General features: G+C 44.8%; 1 protein-coding gene across 1 annotated transcript in view; it reads left to right on the top strand.

The window, feature by feature from the left end:
• Positions 1–14,447, top strand: part of RAPGEFL1 (Rap guanine nucleotide exchange factor like 1) — a 141,018-nt gene extending 126,571 nt beyond the window's left edge. Inside the window, exons 17-18 of the mRNA XM_015409336.1 lie at positions 7,897–7,951; positions 13,101–14,447. Coding sequence (XP_015264822.1) covers positions 7,897–7,951; positions 13,101–13,225 — 180 coding nt within the window. The 3' untranslated portion in view covers positions 13,226–14,447. The remainder of the gene's footprint in view (positions 1–7,896; positions 7,952–13,100) is intronic.
• Positions 14,448–15,308: the final 861 nt, after the last annotated feature.

The following is a 15,308-nucleotide window of genomic DNA, read 5'->3' as shown; positions in this document are numbered from 1 at the left end:
TGGTAGGTGTTCAAATCCAGTCTGTTCTATCCTCCCATGATTCTAGCTCATATTTGACTATTCCCCAGAGTTCAGGGCAGCATAGATGGTCTCCCGCTAGGTTTATCCTTAGATCAGCCTTCTTGGATAGGCCGAGGGAGGGCTCCTAGCCTAGCAGCGCAGTAACCCAAGCAGATTTGCACCTTTCTGAGCCCATTCTGCACCCTCTGAACTTTGTGGAGGAGTAGGTAATTGCACCCACGACTCCAGATCATTTTAACCACTATACATTAGCTGTTCGTTGATGCTACCCTGAGCAGACATTTCCCTTCCCAGAATGGGTGTAAAGAGAGCAGCCAGTTTTTGTCCTTACTGTTGATCTGGGAAGTGGTAGCCACAGCATCAAGCCCAGCCAGCCAAAATGCAAGACAAGGAGGCCCGAGGAGGGTGTGAGAGCTCAGGTGGTCTCTTCCCCACCCCCACCCCCTGGCGTCTTTGGACCCCCCTCCCCCTCCCCTCTGGGGGATTAACTAGCAGTTGGTCCTCTGTAAGGTTTCTAGCCTGGTGGGACAGCGACATCGCCATGGCAACGGTTTCACAGACGCTCCACTTGTCGAAGGATGTGGAAAGGGAATGGGGGGGGGGCGTGATCAGTGCAGGAGCTGGCCCAGATTTTCTGGTCCCCGGGGAGGAGGCGGCGGGGAGAAACGAAGCGACATCATTATCAGCTGAGTCCGGCCCCCCCCCCCAGCTTTCCCTGTTGGTCTGCACACCGTACAAGAAACACACAATAATTCATTTGCTGAGTGTTCATATTCTCTGATAAAACGACCAATTCTGGAATGATTAACATAATGCATTCCGATCAAGGACACTTGCACCAAAAGTGCCTGTTTTGCATAATGTGCTCATTTTGTCTGTTTTCTTTCTGGAGCTGGTTTTGCATGCGGGGAAGAATGGGGTGCCGTTTCTTACGGCAGGGATGAGGAATACTGTGGCGGTGCAGTGATATTGGGAGAGATTTAATAAGTAAAAACATGATATGAGATTCTGCAGGGGGAAAGGAGGAAAAGACCTTGAGCGACTTTTAGTGTATTGGAGTGGAACTCCATCCTTTTGGATACCACTGTGTTTTTGGCTGAGATTGACTTGGTCAGTCACGAGGGCTTGGAACAAGCTTTGAAGATGGGCAATTCTGCATTTGCTCCACATATTCTGAACACTGAGGAAAAGGTGCAGCTCAAAACTACATTCAAATCCACGGGGCAACGCCGTACTGACTGCAAAGTCACTCCTGAAAGGCCATAAATCTATGCAGAAGGTACCATAAAACCTGATGATCAAAGAACATGAAGGTGGGGTGCGGTGTAGAAGGTACCAAAGCAAAAGCAGCATGCAAAGCAGAGGGGAATATCTGTTCCAAGGTGGGTTTGGTAAAACAATACAGGGAAAAGCCAATGCGGAATCGCCCAAAGAGACAATGGAGATTCTCTGGATTCCAAAACATGATCTTGAGATTGCATTCTCACTGTATTTTTTCTTGAGATGGAGTCAAAATAATAGAGGAAATTAGTTTCTCTGACATGCTTATAGTTGACTAAGCACAGCATTCTTGTCCTCAGACAGTGGGGGCCATCTTCTTATTGTCAATGCCCAGCATTTGGCAATTGGGCGGAAGGGGGCTTAATTTTTTAAAAATTATTTCTTTAAAAAACCAGAATAAAAAGAACAACAAGGGGATTGTGTGAGGAAGTGGTATGGATCCATTGCGAAGGAAGATGCATTTTTCAAGCAGCATACAGCAAAAAATTGTTGCTTGGAAAATGTAGTCCTCCTGCCTTCTCTGGGGAACTCCTTTGCCCAGGTAACATGGGGAGCTGTCTTCATTTCATGGCACTGTCTGAGACTACTGTCCCCTTGAATTTCGACTTGCAACACACGCAAAAACATACATGTCTTCCTGTGATTATACACTGCAAAAGAATATGCTCAGGGAAGCTTGGCTACTAAGTGGCCTTCTCACTGAGAAATCCCTGAACACCTTCTGGGGCGTCACGGGATTCCCTGGAACACCATTTCAAAACCCTCCCCTCTGACTTACGTAACCCAGGTGCAGTGAGATGCGTAGCAACCAAGTGGGTTAAAAAAGGGAAAGAAAATGTGACTCAAGTCTCCCATGTGTCTTCTCCCCCATGAAAACAAAGAAAAATGTAAATTTACTTCAGACTGGAATAATCTCATAAAATTGTATTAATTCTAATTAACCTGGAACAGACTAAAGTAGGCATTTTCATGCAACAAGACCAAATAATATTCACATGTACATATCCCCTTGAGTTTTTATAGCAATTTCATTATTTGGGGAGAATAGGGTTGCCAAATCGTTCTTACCTCGCGGCGGGGGGCTCCCGGTCGGCGTTCTCAGCATGCCCGCACCGCATGCACGTCTCAGAGCGTCACATCAGGCTGACATGCACGCTGGGGTGGGGTTTCCCCTGGGGCCCGATTCCGCGGCAGCAGAAATTGGGCCTCCAAAGCGGGGGGGGGATCTGCCCCCCTGTGGGATTTGGCAATAAAGTCCATGATCTTTTGCTTTTGGCTCAAAAGAAAACTTCCATCATCAGTCCTTTCAATTTGTATTCCAAGATAATATTGTACAGTTCCTAACTGTTTCACTTCAACTTCCTTGTTTAGTCCATCAGCAATTTCTTGTACATCACTTTGATTTTGACAGCAAATAATCAAATCATCAACATAAATTAGTATGTATTGATACTTTCCATTTTTAAGTCTTGTGAACAAGCAAGGTTCTGCTATTCCTTGTTTAAAGTTCTGTTTACGTAGCAGTTTAGTCAGCTTCTCGTTCCAAGCTTTGGCTGCTTGTTTTAGTCCATAGACACTCTTGTTGAGTTTACACACTAGGCCTTCTTGTCCTTCTGTTGAGAATCCCTCTGGTTGTTGCATATAGATTTCTTCATCCAGGTCTCCGTTGAGGAAGGCTGTTATAACAGTCAGGAATTCAAAAGGAGCCGTTTCCACAATCAATACCACTTTCGTTTGTATAATCCACTCAGGGCTCAGAAACTGGATACCTTCCATATGTGTTGGGTCCTCAACTTTGTTGACCCTGGTTGCACTTTTGGAAGTGTAAGAAAGGGTAATTGGGCCCATCACAAAATGGCTGCTAAAAGGAGGGTTAGCCAGTCACGAGGTGGCTGCTGCAATAAGCACAACCACTGGGTGGTTGCAGGCCAAGAGTCCTCCTCAAACTAAGGCAACAGCTTTTGAAGGAGCACTTCCTGGAAACACCAAGGCAGTGCCTCCCAGGCTCCAAGGGGGCAGAGGCAAAGCTCTTTGCTGTGGGGAAAAGTTGCTCTTTGGTTTCCATTTCTATAGAAAGGGAGAGGTTTGATCCCTGTGTGGCCACAAGGGCAGATGGCCAGTCCTGAAGACTTAAGAAAGTCTGTGTCTGTGGTCAAGCCAAGAGGGCACGGCTGCAGTGCACCTTTCCGTCCTAATCTCAGTGCCTTGCTAGTTAGTCATCTTTTATTTTCAGTTCAAGATCAGGGGTCACCAATGTGGTGCCAGTGGGCAGCACGGTGCCCACCGTAACCTTTCCTGGTGCCTGTCAAGTGCTTCTAAGAAAGTGGGCGGGGCCAGGTGACGTTTTTGCTTAGCAAGGCTTCTGTTTGGCAACTGGATTAGCTGTGCAGATTTTGAAGACACCAGGATCTTCACTGGGTGTCTGAAGGTGAGCCAACAGCAGCCATTTTGTGGCTGGCGCCACCTCCTGCAGCAGCCATTTTGTGGCCATACCCACCACACTGTGTCAGAATTCCAAAGTTGCCCACAGGCGGAAAACGTTTAGGGGCTCCCCCTGCTATAGATTTTATGGGCATGAGGGAGCACATTGGTGGGCAGTACAGTACCCCCCGGGAATTACTGTTCTGTCTGTTCTGTCTTGACTTGAGTGGGCAACAAAGGTTTAATAGCAGCTCTTCCAGTGGGATTCAGTCAAGTTATTGTGGCACTACCTCACACAACAGTGGTCTAGTTCTCACTGAGGTGGTAAATTTATGTCTGGAGGATTGTTCCTTTTAAGGCTGCAGGTGGGAGCCGATGTCTCCATGCAAAAACTGAGGGAAAGTATCTATTGGACAGAATGGCTGTGGCTTGTTCCCCTGGCATGCTAAGTTTTCTTTGTTGAGAGGAATTCTTTGTTAGGGAGTGGAAGATGAACAGGACTGTTTTGGATTGCTAGCTATGGGGGGGGGACGCTCAGATCTGCCCTCACAGAAGAGGGAGAGCTTGTACCTGAAGGCGGGCCACTTCTTGCTCCTCATGGCTCGACTGAGGGCTCTGGGAGCAGGGGGCGGGGCTTGTTGCATGTGCCCGCCCCCTGAGCTTCTTACTGCTGGAGCTCCGCTCCTGTGTGCTCCTGCAGGAAATGACCCCTGAATATAAGTATTAGTAAAAACTGCAGATATGTAAGGGAAGGGGACTTACGCTTCATCACATGCATATATGCATCTGCAGGCAGATTTAACTGAATGGGGCCTACAGTGTAATCCTAAACAGAGTTGCACCCTTCGAAACCCATTCACTTCAGTAGATTTAAATGGGTGCAACTCTGTGTAGGATTGCACCGAGGCCACCCACCCCACCCACCTATCTCTGCCCAGATCTAGCTTTTAACAAAATTTTCAAGGTGTCCTTAAAAAAAAAAAAAATCAAATGCTTGTTATGGCAAAAATGATGAACTATATAAATAAAAAGCCAATCACCGAATTTGAGAATAGGTGGAGAGCCTTTTATAATTGCTACATTACAAACTACATAGATTAAAGAAAGCTGTTAGAAGAGTTACAAAGGAATTTAAATTGATTAATACTCAGATCGTATAATCATATTCTCGTGGTTATACTTATTAATCTTTTATAGTAACATATTTACTAGTTATTATATGATAGTATAAACCTTGTGTAAAGATAAGAAAAATTGTTTTTTTAAAAATTCTTTTCTTCTCTTATGTTTCTTGCCTATATGCTTTTTTACCTAGCCCTATAGATAGGAAATAATGGAAACATACATGGAAATATATTATGTTGAAGTATTGATTATCTTAACATATTTTGATGACATCTTATTTTTGCATGTTTTATATTCTTATATTTATGCAATGTCCTTAGAATGTGTTTAACAACAACAAAAAATGCTTCACCTCATCATATACTCCTTGCACACATGGTGCTGAAGATACCAATATATCTGATTGGCATTAGTTGGAAATTTCTGGACGGAGGACAATTTCTGTATATAACCTTCTCCTTTTTGGAGTGAGTTTCTCTGCAGCACTATTTCAATGGGATGGTGTGAGGCGCCCTCTACTGGGGCAAAGCAATAAAGACACTGCGTGCATCCTGTGTTGAGAAGGACCTCTTCTCTTGGTTCGTTGCCCAGAATTTAGTACCTTGGTCAGCAACTAATTTCACATGACTACAGATGGAAGGTGATGAGGTGGAAGCCATCTACCCTGTCCCTGAAACTGAACCACTAACAACTTCTGTTTTCTGCAACCGCAATTTTCTTTTTTATTGCTTCTGGTTTGGAAGCGGGCATAGTTCGGGTAATGCGCCAGCGGGATAGTTTTGGTAATACTTCAGTGGCCAGATTAAGTGTCAGGGCCTCTGGTTGCTAGCTCCTAATTTGTGTAATATTTAGGTGCTTAATTATAACAATGCACCATTTATTCCACATATGGAAATCCTGCCTGGAAGCGCAGAGCGGCAAATGCATTTGAAACTACAGAGGCAATCCAAGATAAAATTACGTCTTTAAACCCTGCAATATATTCAATCAGTATATCCCCTGCTGCTCTGAGCCGCTATCCTGCAGCGCCCTGGAAAGCTGAATTCTACAACTGGTATAAATTATGTAAATATTTCTTGTTTTGCATAGCCTATCATGCAACTTCTGCTGTTCTGCATAATTTATTCTGATTGGCCAGGCGGGGGGATTTGCAAGGAGCTCTGTGGGCCATTTGTAACAATTAGAAAAAAATGCCTTTTTTTGCCATCTCAGCGTTACGGTCTACACATTCCTCCCCTTTTTGTAAATGAAATCTTAAGTTGTTCGTGAGTGGTTCTTTACACTTTACATCACACGCTGTGCAGTTTTTCTGTCCTCAGGCTGATACCCTTGGCTGTACTCCACTAACACAATATTCTGTTAAGAAATGCTCTCACTTGACCTTGAGGATTGCACTAGAAAAAATTAAGCTCCTGCACTATCTGTTCCATCATGTCACTGAACAGACTGTGCAGCAGCGGAACATCTGCCTTGCATGCAGAAGGTTCCAGGCTCAATCCTTGATACCTCCAATTTAAATAAATATATCAGTCTTCCGGTTTTTGGTGGCTTGCAAGCAGGTGCGCTCCATCGAAGCTCTGATGTGAGCGCCCTGTAAAATGTGCTGATGGGGAGGGGTCCAAGTTGATCTTGGATCCCCTTGACCCCTTGTAGGGGGGGTCGTAGCCTTGGGTGCATGAGGTCCCTCGCCCGAGGCTCATGCCAAGGGTTTGAGGTTCCTTTGCCCCAATAGGTTCTCGTGGCATGGAGCCAATAATGGCACTAAGAGGCATATACCGGGCAGAACGTGCAAGTGATCGACAGAAAATGATCTTTCCTACCTTCTGATGAAGCGCAAGTGAAATGCGAGTTGATCCATGTCACAACCAGCAATCGCTTAAACGACAGCAGTAAAGCCACCCCAAAGCTCAAAACAAGCGGAAGGGGAGAGGAATGCCCAAACCTGATAAAACTGAGTTGAAAAAGTGGGGACTGAGAAGGGCGGCTTGAAGGAAGCAAAAATCCGATGCAGTGTGGAGCAGACTAGCAAGAAAGCGATAAAATACCAGCTTCTCAGAGACTTTTGAAAACTTTCTTCTTAATGTAAACAATGATGCAGCGAGCAGAAAAAATGGCGGCCAAAGGGAAACTAACAACACGAACTGCCAGCTCATCATCGCCGGCCATTAAACCAGAAGTAACCATAGACTTTCCTAAAATGACTGCTGCCGCTTTGCACCCTCTGCTGGACCAGATGATCAACCTTAAGGACAAGTTTGACACGTTGCAAAAAGAACTCAAAGGAAACACAGCAGCAACAGAGAAGAGTGAAGAAGCTGATCACCCCTGTGCTTAAAGCGGAAAAGATTTTAAAGCAACAACAGAAAGCAACAGAGGCATCTGAGAAAGTGGGAGATAACAAAGATGCAGAGAGGACGAAGAAGATAAAGACTGGGAAAGATCTGACATCATCTCAGAGAGCTTGGCAGAATCGTTGGGCTCTGAAGCAGAATTAGGTGCTGCTGCCCCTAAGCTTAAAAAAACTAAACAGATTTTTGATAAAACAAAAGTTTGAAGAAAGAAATAAGCTAAATAGATTAATTTTGATAGCTAGTTGTTTACTTTGAACATATAATTTTAAAAGCTAGAGTGTACACACTACTGAAGACTATGATGGAGATTGCTTGGTTTATAACTTTATATTTTTAAGATACACTTTTTGCTATATGATACTAGGGAAGTATCAACCATTTTAAACTTATGTATAAATGATCCTTGCGACTCTTTATCTTAGGTTGTATCCACTTCCCCAACCCTGTAGATTTGTAGCTTAGAAAAGCAAAATAAATAAATAAAAAATCAGATTGTGGGTGATGTGAAAGATCTGAGACCCTGAAGAGCAGGCAACCCCGATGTCGATAGACCAAGGATCCAACTCTACACCAAAAGATGCCTTCTGTTAAGCAGAGGAACAGATTAGAGTTCTGTTCTGTGTGGTTGCTATAAAATTTGTGCAGAATGGGGCGTCTCAGGTGCCTAGAACAATGAAACCCTGTCTCTCTCTTGCAGCACTCTGTGGCGGAAAAAGTTCGGACAATCAGGAAGTGCCGGAGCAGGCCTCTCTGTGAGTACTGATGCCCCCACTGGGTCCAAAGTGGGGAGGGAAACAAAATGTCCTATACTTCCATTACATTTTTTTTCAATCCCACCTTTTCCCAAAGGACCTCAGAGCATCATTCATAGCTCACTTCCCTCCCATAGTATCCCAGGGTAGGCTTAAGCTGAGGACTTTAGACCAGGGGTTCTGAATGTGGTACCTGTGTGGGAACTGTAGTGCCTGCCAAACCTTTCCTTGCACCCGCCAAGTGTTTTTAGAAAGCGGGTAAGGCTAGGTGTGGCTTTTGTCCAGCAGGGCTTCTGATTGGCCGTTAGAGGTCTGATGGGTGGTGTAGATTTTTCCAAAGTTGTTTCAGCAGCATTGTGCTACCAGGGCACAAGCAAGGTAAACTGTGTGTATTGCAAGATAATATTCTGAACAAGGTGCTAGTTTAGAAGGCGTCGTGTTAAACAGAGCTGAGGAGTTCTTATTGGAATTATGTATGACTTCCCTCCCTGATGTTTTGGGGTGGGCACTGTCTCCCGAGGCAGCTGTTTTGTAATTGGGCCCAGAATTCTGAAGGTTCTCACTGGCTAAAAAAGCTTGGGGAATCCTTCCAGTTTGGTTTAGTGGTTAGGAGCATGGACTCTAATCAGGGAGAACTGGGGTTGATTCCCTACTCCTCTGCATGCAGCTTGCTGGTATGACCTTGGGTCAGTCACACAAGTTCTCTCCGAGCTGTTCTCTCAAGGGCAGTTCTTGAGAGAGCTCTCTCAGCCCCACCTACCACACAGGGTGTCTGTTGTGGGGAGGGGAAGGGGATTGTAAGCCACTCTGAGACTCCTTTGGGTAGTGAAGGGCAGGAGATAAATCCAACTCTCCTCTCCCTCCTCCCCATAGTCTACCATGGGATATGGAGCCATTTTAGAACTTGCATTTTAATTTTTTAAATCAGGTCAGACACTTGATCCTGTTGGGGATTGTGCCAGGGGGCTATGAGGGGCTGCTGTCCCCCCCCCCCGTGTCGGAGTCTCCAGCAGGACTGGGCTTCTGCAGTGTTTGGAGGCTGCAAAACGACACTGCATCCCCCTGGCAGGCTTGGGGGTTTGGCCCAGAGAAATTGGTGATCGGCCCAAGGTCAGTCAGCCAGTTTGCTTCATGGCTCAGTTGGGATTTGAACTTGGGTCTTTCTGATCCTCGTCTGACATTCTGAGTGCTGCGGCACGTGAGATTTCTGCTTGGTTTCAGATCTCTTCCATCCTAATCCCATGACAAAGGGAAGGTGGCATGGTACAGTCCCGTCCTGGAAGCTAACCAGGGTTAGTACTTGGATGGGAGACCACCAAGGAAGTCTGCAGAGGAGGAAGAAGAAGAGAAGAAGAGACTGGATTTATACCCTGCCCTTCACTCGGAGTCTCAAAGCGGCTTACAAACTCCTTTCCCTTCCCTCCCCACAACAGACACCCTGTGAGGCAGGCGGGGCTGAGAGAGCTCTTTCGAGGACTGCCCTTTCAAGGACAGCTCTGACAGAACTATGGCTTGCCCGAGGTCATCCAGCAGCTGTGAGTGGAGGAGTGGGGAATCGAACCCAGTTCTCCCAGATTAGAGTCCACGCACTTAACCACTATACCAAACTGAATTTCACACCAAACTGGCAATGGCAAACCATCTCTGCTTCTCATTTGCCTTGGAAGGCCCTTGCTGGGATCATCGTAATTTGGCCGAGACTTGACAACACTGTACACACACAATTCTACTACGTACTGCTTATTCGACGTCCCATTCTGTTTACTGTATTGACTTATACTGTATAATCTGCCTTGTGTCTCAGTAGGAAAGGCAGACTATAAATAACATACTTTAAAAAAAAATGAGCTTGCAGAAGCAACTGTGACTGTTTTTGGCATGTGGTATATGCGGCGAACAGTTTTCATGGCACTGTACTGAACAGTTTTTTTCACTGCCAAGTGGTGGTTTGCCATTGCCTGCTTCCGCGTCATGACCCTGGTATTCTCTGGAGGTCTCCCATCCAAATACTAGCCAGGGACAGCCCTGCTTAGCTTCTGAGACGTGGCCAAATCAGACTAGCCTGGGCTATCCATTTCAGGACATACTGAACACAGAAGAATGTAAACCTGTCCTTACAGTTTGCGTTAGACAAACAATGCAGAGGTTGGGGGTGGGGGACGTCAAGGACTGACCAAGGAGTAATTGCCCGTGCATTTTCGGACCCTGTATTTGGAGCCTGGATGGCTAGAAACTTACCTCTGTTATATGTTTTTAGTTTGTTGTAAATCACCCAGAGCTCTGTGTACTCAGGGATTGGGCAATTCAGAAGTTCCATAAATCATAATAAAATCATCATAATAAAGATTAGTTGCTGTAGATTTTCTGGGATGTGTGGCCGTGGTCTTGGCATTGTAGAACCTGACGTTTCGCCAGTAACTGTGACTGGTATCCTTAGAGGTATAAACACAGAAAGATGGAATACTCTCTGTGTCAAGGTGAGAAGAAACCTTCAATTAGGTCACAAGGTCTACAGAAAACCAACTCACACGGACCGCTATTTGCATAAAAACTCCAATCACCACCCTCGGCAAAAAAGAGGCATAATCAAAACATTAGTAGACCGTGCAAGACGGATATGTGAACCACACTTTCTCAAAGACAAACTAAATCATCTAAACCATGCTCTTTAAGCAAATGGCTACTCCAAGAATGAAATCAGAAGAGCAATTAAACCAAAGGTAAAACAAAGGAAAAACAGTATCCCACAGGAAAAGTGTTTTTCCCATATATCAAAGGAATCACTGATTAGATGGGGAAACTTATGGGGAAAAAACCTACAAACAGTATTCAGACCCACCAGAAAAATACAACAGATGCTACGATCGGCAAAAGACAGAAGAGACCCCCTCACTTCTGCAGGAGTATACCGCATACCATGCAGTTGTGGACAAGTTTACATTGGGACCACACAGTGTACCATTCGGACAAGAATAAAAGAACATGAAAGACACTGCAGACTTGGCCAACCTGAAAAATCAGAAGTGGCTGAACATAGCCTAACTCAAACAGGATTTTGACACTGAAAGGTTGGACAACACTTTCAATTACGATGTCAGATTACACAGGGATGCCATTGAAATTGACAAACATAAACAGAATTTCAACAGGAAAGAAGAGAGTTTAAAAATAAATAGGACATGGCTTCCTATCCTGAAAAACACAAAAGGCTTTACATCAGACAATAGCACTACAGATAAAATTAGAATTTCAACAACCTCCTCAGGAAGCAGGAAACCTCCTCAGGAAACAAAAGAACCTCCTCAGGAAAGCTCCTCCATTAGCATGTCCATAGCCTGGGGAACTCCTACAAGACAATGACTCAGCCCTACCCACCTTCTGGAGTAGATATAAATTGACTACCTACCATTTTCTTCTCACCTTGACACAAAGAGTATTTCATCTTTCTGTGTTTATACCTCTGAGGATGCCAGTCACAGTTACTGGCGAAACGTCAGGTTCTACAATGCCAAGACCACGGCCACACATCCCAGAAAATCTACAGCAACTAATGCACTCCGGCCGTGAAAGCCTTTCAAAACAGAAGATTCTGCACCTACCACTAAGAATCATGTATGACTTAACATCACATAAGGCTCCAGATATTTCTCAAATATACAACAGTGTTCAATACATGAAATACAATAGATAGGTTGGAGATTTAAAGCAATATCTAACATTTACTATTCGACACTCCCAAAAGAAAAGACTTCACAGATTCCAATTTTACAATTTCAATGGACTGAAAAACATGATCGTCAAATGTCCATAAAGCAAGTACATCCACTTCTTAAGACTTAAGATAAACAATATAAAGTACGTTGCAATCAGCAAGTAAATCTAGTCCTTAGGACTTGAGACAAACAATAAGAAATAGGCTGCACTAAGAAAGCAAATCCTGCGGGTCTACTCAGAGTCCTACTTAGGCCTATTCAGTGGGGCTGACTCCCAGGAAAGTATTCTTAGTATTGCCCTGTAAATCCCATACTTGAGTAGCAGAATCATGGAAATGCAGGATGCACACAAACCTCACGTAGGCCGTTCCTGGCCGGCCAAGACCCGCAGGTTTGAGCTTAGAATAGCAGAATATATACTGTTAGGCTGAAACACTTAGAAGCACGGGGAATCAAGTTTTGTTATGTTTCCCATCATAAGCTATTTCTTGCAAAACTAGCGTGTCAGAGAAAAGGATCGTTACCTTTTCTTTTAAAAACATAAGTAATTGTGCGTGTGTGTTATTCAAAGGAGCATTGAGACAGGCAGGCCCCTCCCTGCAGTTGGAAACAGTTCAGCCCAGTTACGGATCGTGGCTTCTCAGTTCAAGGTTCGTGTGAGAGCCTGGAGCCTGGAGAGACCCAGGTTCAAATTCCTATTCAACCTCAGGACACTGGAAGTGCAGTCCCATGCAGTATTGTGTGCGTGGTCAGTGCCAGGAAGTTGCTTCCAACTAGGGTTGCCAGGTCCTTACCTTCTGCCGGTGGGGTGCTCCAGGCTGTTCCTCTGGATTTTGCAGTGTGTGCAGTTAGTGTGTGCACCACGATGACATCACCTGGAAGTGACGTTATCACACTGAGCACATCATGCAGGGGACGCTCTAGCATTTGACAAAAAAAAAACCCTCTATGGTCACCATAGAGTTTTTAGCCAAATGCTGGAGCACCCCCCACACACACACGATGTGGAGAGCTCTTTGGGTGCGGGGCTCCCCTGGCTGGCTGGCAGCAGATTGGAAAACCCACCCCCATTGGGCGGATGGCAACCGTACTTCCAGCTTATGGTGACCCTATGAATTAATGTCCTCCAAAATGTCCTGTCATTAACTGAGGTCCTCTCACAAACTGAGGTCTGTCAGGTTCCCTTTATACAGCCAATCCATCAAGCCTGAACTCTCCCTAGAAGCTAAAATTACTAAACTGAGACTATCGTACTTTGGTCATGCAGCATTACTCCAGGGTAAACCCATTGGTTTCCATGGTCTTTGGCTAGAGTAACTTGAAACAGTAGTGTTCAGTTGAGATAGGAATTGTATTTCCCGCAGGGCTGAGAAACAATGGGGAGTGATTGAATGGGGGGTGGCATGACCGTGTGCCCCTTTTGTTTCCTCCTGCAGGCCTGGAAATGGAGTCGTCCCCTCAACAGCTGCAGACAAAGGCGTACGTCCGGCAGTTCCAAGTCATAGACAATCAGAACCTGCTCTTTGAGCTCTCTCACAAGCTGGAGTTGAACAGCCAGTGAGGCTGGGTGGGTGGGTCCTAGCAAGGAATGTTTACTCTGTGGGATACTTGAGCACTTTTGGGGGTGGACAAGGGGTTTTGCCTCCTGAGCTTTGCCCTGCTTGGAGGGGCAACAGCATGAAGTTTGCAAATGGCAGGGATGACTGACCTTGGGCAGGGATGGCCCAAGACCTTTGGATGCCTGGGGTGGAAAATGCATCTGGTACCTCGCTTTCTTACTCGTTAACATGGGACACCATCTACTGGGACGTTTTCCTACCAATGGAACTGAAGGTTTTTTTCTTTCTTTTTTTGCTGCCATTTAATGGTGCTCCAGATTTTACTTAATGGCAGAGCCCACCCTCGGCTTTCCCTCATTCTCATTTTCCTCTCTTGTAAGTTCCTGTTTCTTTGGGGTTTTCTTCTTTTTCTGAACGCGCTTTGCTCCCTCTAGTGGTTGATTCGATATTACATCGGTTTGTGTCAGACATATCTGCCTGCAGACTTAAACTGCATGTTTTTATGCCAGACATAAACTGGTGTATTATAGAATCGACCACTAGAAGGCTCCACATGTGGAAGAGAAAAACCTGGGAAGAAACAGGAACTTGCAAGTGAGGAAAATTAAAATGAGGGAAGGAACCCTGTCTCCTGCAAAGGCATCATTTGTGTTTCTGGGCTCTCTGCAAAAAGGTTCATACCAATGAAATGTACACAGGAGAACTTTCCTGACGGATCGTGTCCCACCCACAGACTCCATTGGTCTCTCATACTTTTGCCTCTTACAGCACTCAGAATCTACTACCTGAGGCAGCTGCTTCACATTGTGTTGTGGTAGAAACACCCCTGACAGGCCTTTAGAGGGTGGTTAGGACTTAAAACAAAACAAAACAAACAGTGTTTTCTACCGGAGGTCATGCAGAAGCGGGATTTCTTGTCTTATTTGCAGGAAAGCACGAACAAAAGGTCAATGCCCTAACTGGGCAGTTTCTCTCCCTACCGAGAGCATAAAGGAACAAGTTCTTTGAAAAACTACAAAGTTTTGAATTAGATAAATAAGCTGCCAAGGTCGTGAATCTAACACAGTACGGTTGCCAGAGGCAGCATGTACAGAAATGTCAAGAAATGTTAATTTTCTATCTTTTAATCCTCCTCTTATTTCTATATCGTCGGTGTCTATTTATATTTCCACCTTGGAAAGGTTTGATGTGGAAACCTTTTATATGATTAAATATTTCAAGGAGACTCTCAGCAGAGTTTTCACAGGTTTCAGTTCTTGCAAGCTGTTAATTTTTTTTTAATGGAACTCAAGGTGTAAAGGAGGTTGGGGGAAAAACTTTTGCCTTTTGCTTGGGAGAGTAGTTACAGTCCAGCTTCAGCTGGTCATGGCATGTGGGATGGGTTTCTAGAGTATCCATTTTGAGAGATTTTAACTGCAGGGATTTATTTTAAAAAACACATCAGAATTCTATATGTTTTAGTTCTCCTCACCCTTTGGGGCTTATCTATACTACAGAATTTAATTTTAAAGCCTTTCTGTCTCTCCAGGGAATCACAAGACCTGGGGATCTGTCAGCGCCCATTCCTCAGCCCCTTACCAAACTACAATTCCCAGGTTTCTCTGTGGGAAACCTTAACAGTTAATCTTGCATAAATATGATATAAGTTTGTAGTGTAGATAAATACACTAGGTCTCTGGTTCTGACTCGTATCTGGGTTTATTGTTCCTTAGAGGTGTTAAATCACACTTTATTTTTGGATGAGGGGGGCAAGAAGCCTTCTTCTTGAATTGAGATGTCAATAAAAATCACTCTCGGTCTCTTAGGTGTGTACTTTAGCATGCGGGACAGGAGGATTAGCGTCTCAGGTGCGGTGGTAGGTTCCCCCCTTCTCTATAGCATCACGAGTCCATTCACAAGAACGCTAACAGTGGGTGTATACTCAGAAGTAATGCCCACTTAATTAAGTGGGATGTACTCCCTGGCCAAGTGCATTTAGGATTGCCCCCTAGGTACGCTTGCTATTTGTACAATCTTGATAAAATCATTTTGTTCTCTTTCCAAAGTGCCTTTAAAAGGTGTGGCAGTTCAAATCCACATGCACTC

This window comes from Gekko japonicus, unplaced genomic scaffold (genome assembly GCF_001447785.1).
Source record: "Gekko japonicus isolate JY-2015 unplaced genomic scaffold, Gekko_japonicus_V1.1 scaffold678, whole genome shotgun sequence".
Classification (NCBI taxonomy): domain Eukaryota; kingdom Metazoa; phylum Chordata; class Lepidosauria; order Squamata; family Gekkonidae; genus Gekko; species Gekko japonicus.
The sequence above is the reverse complement of the archived record's forward strand: the minus strand, read 5'-3'. Positions and strand labels throughout refer to the sequence as shown.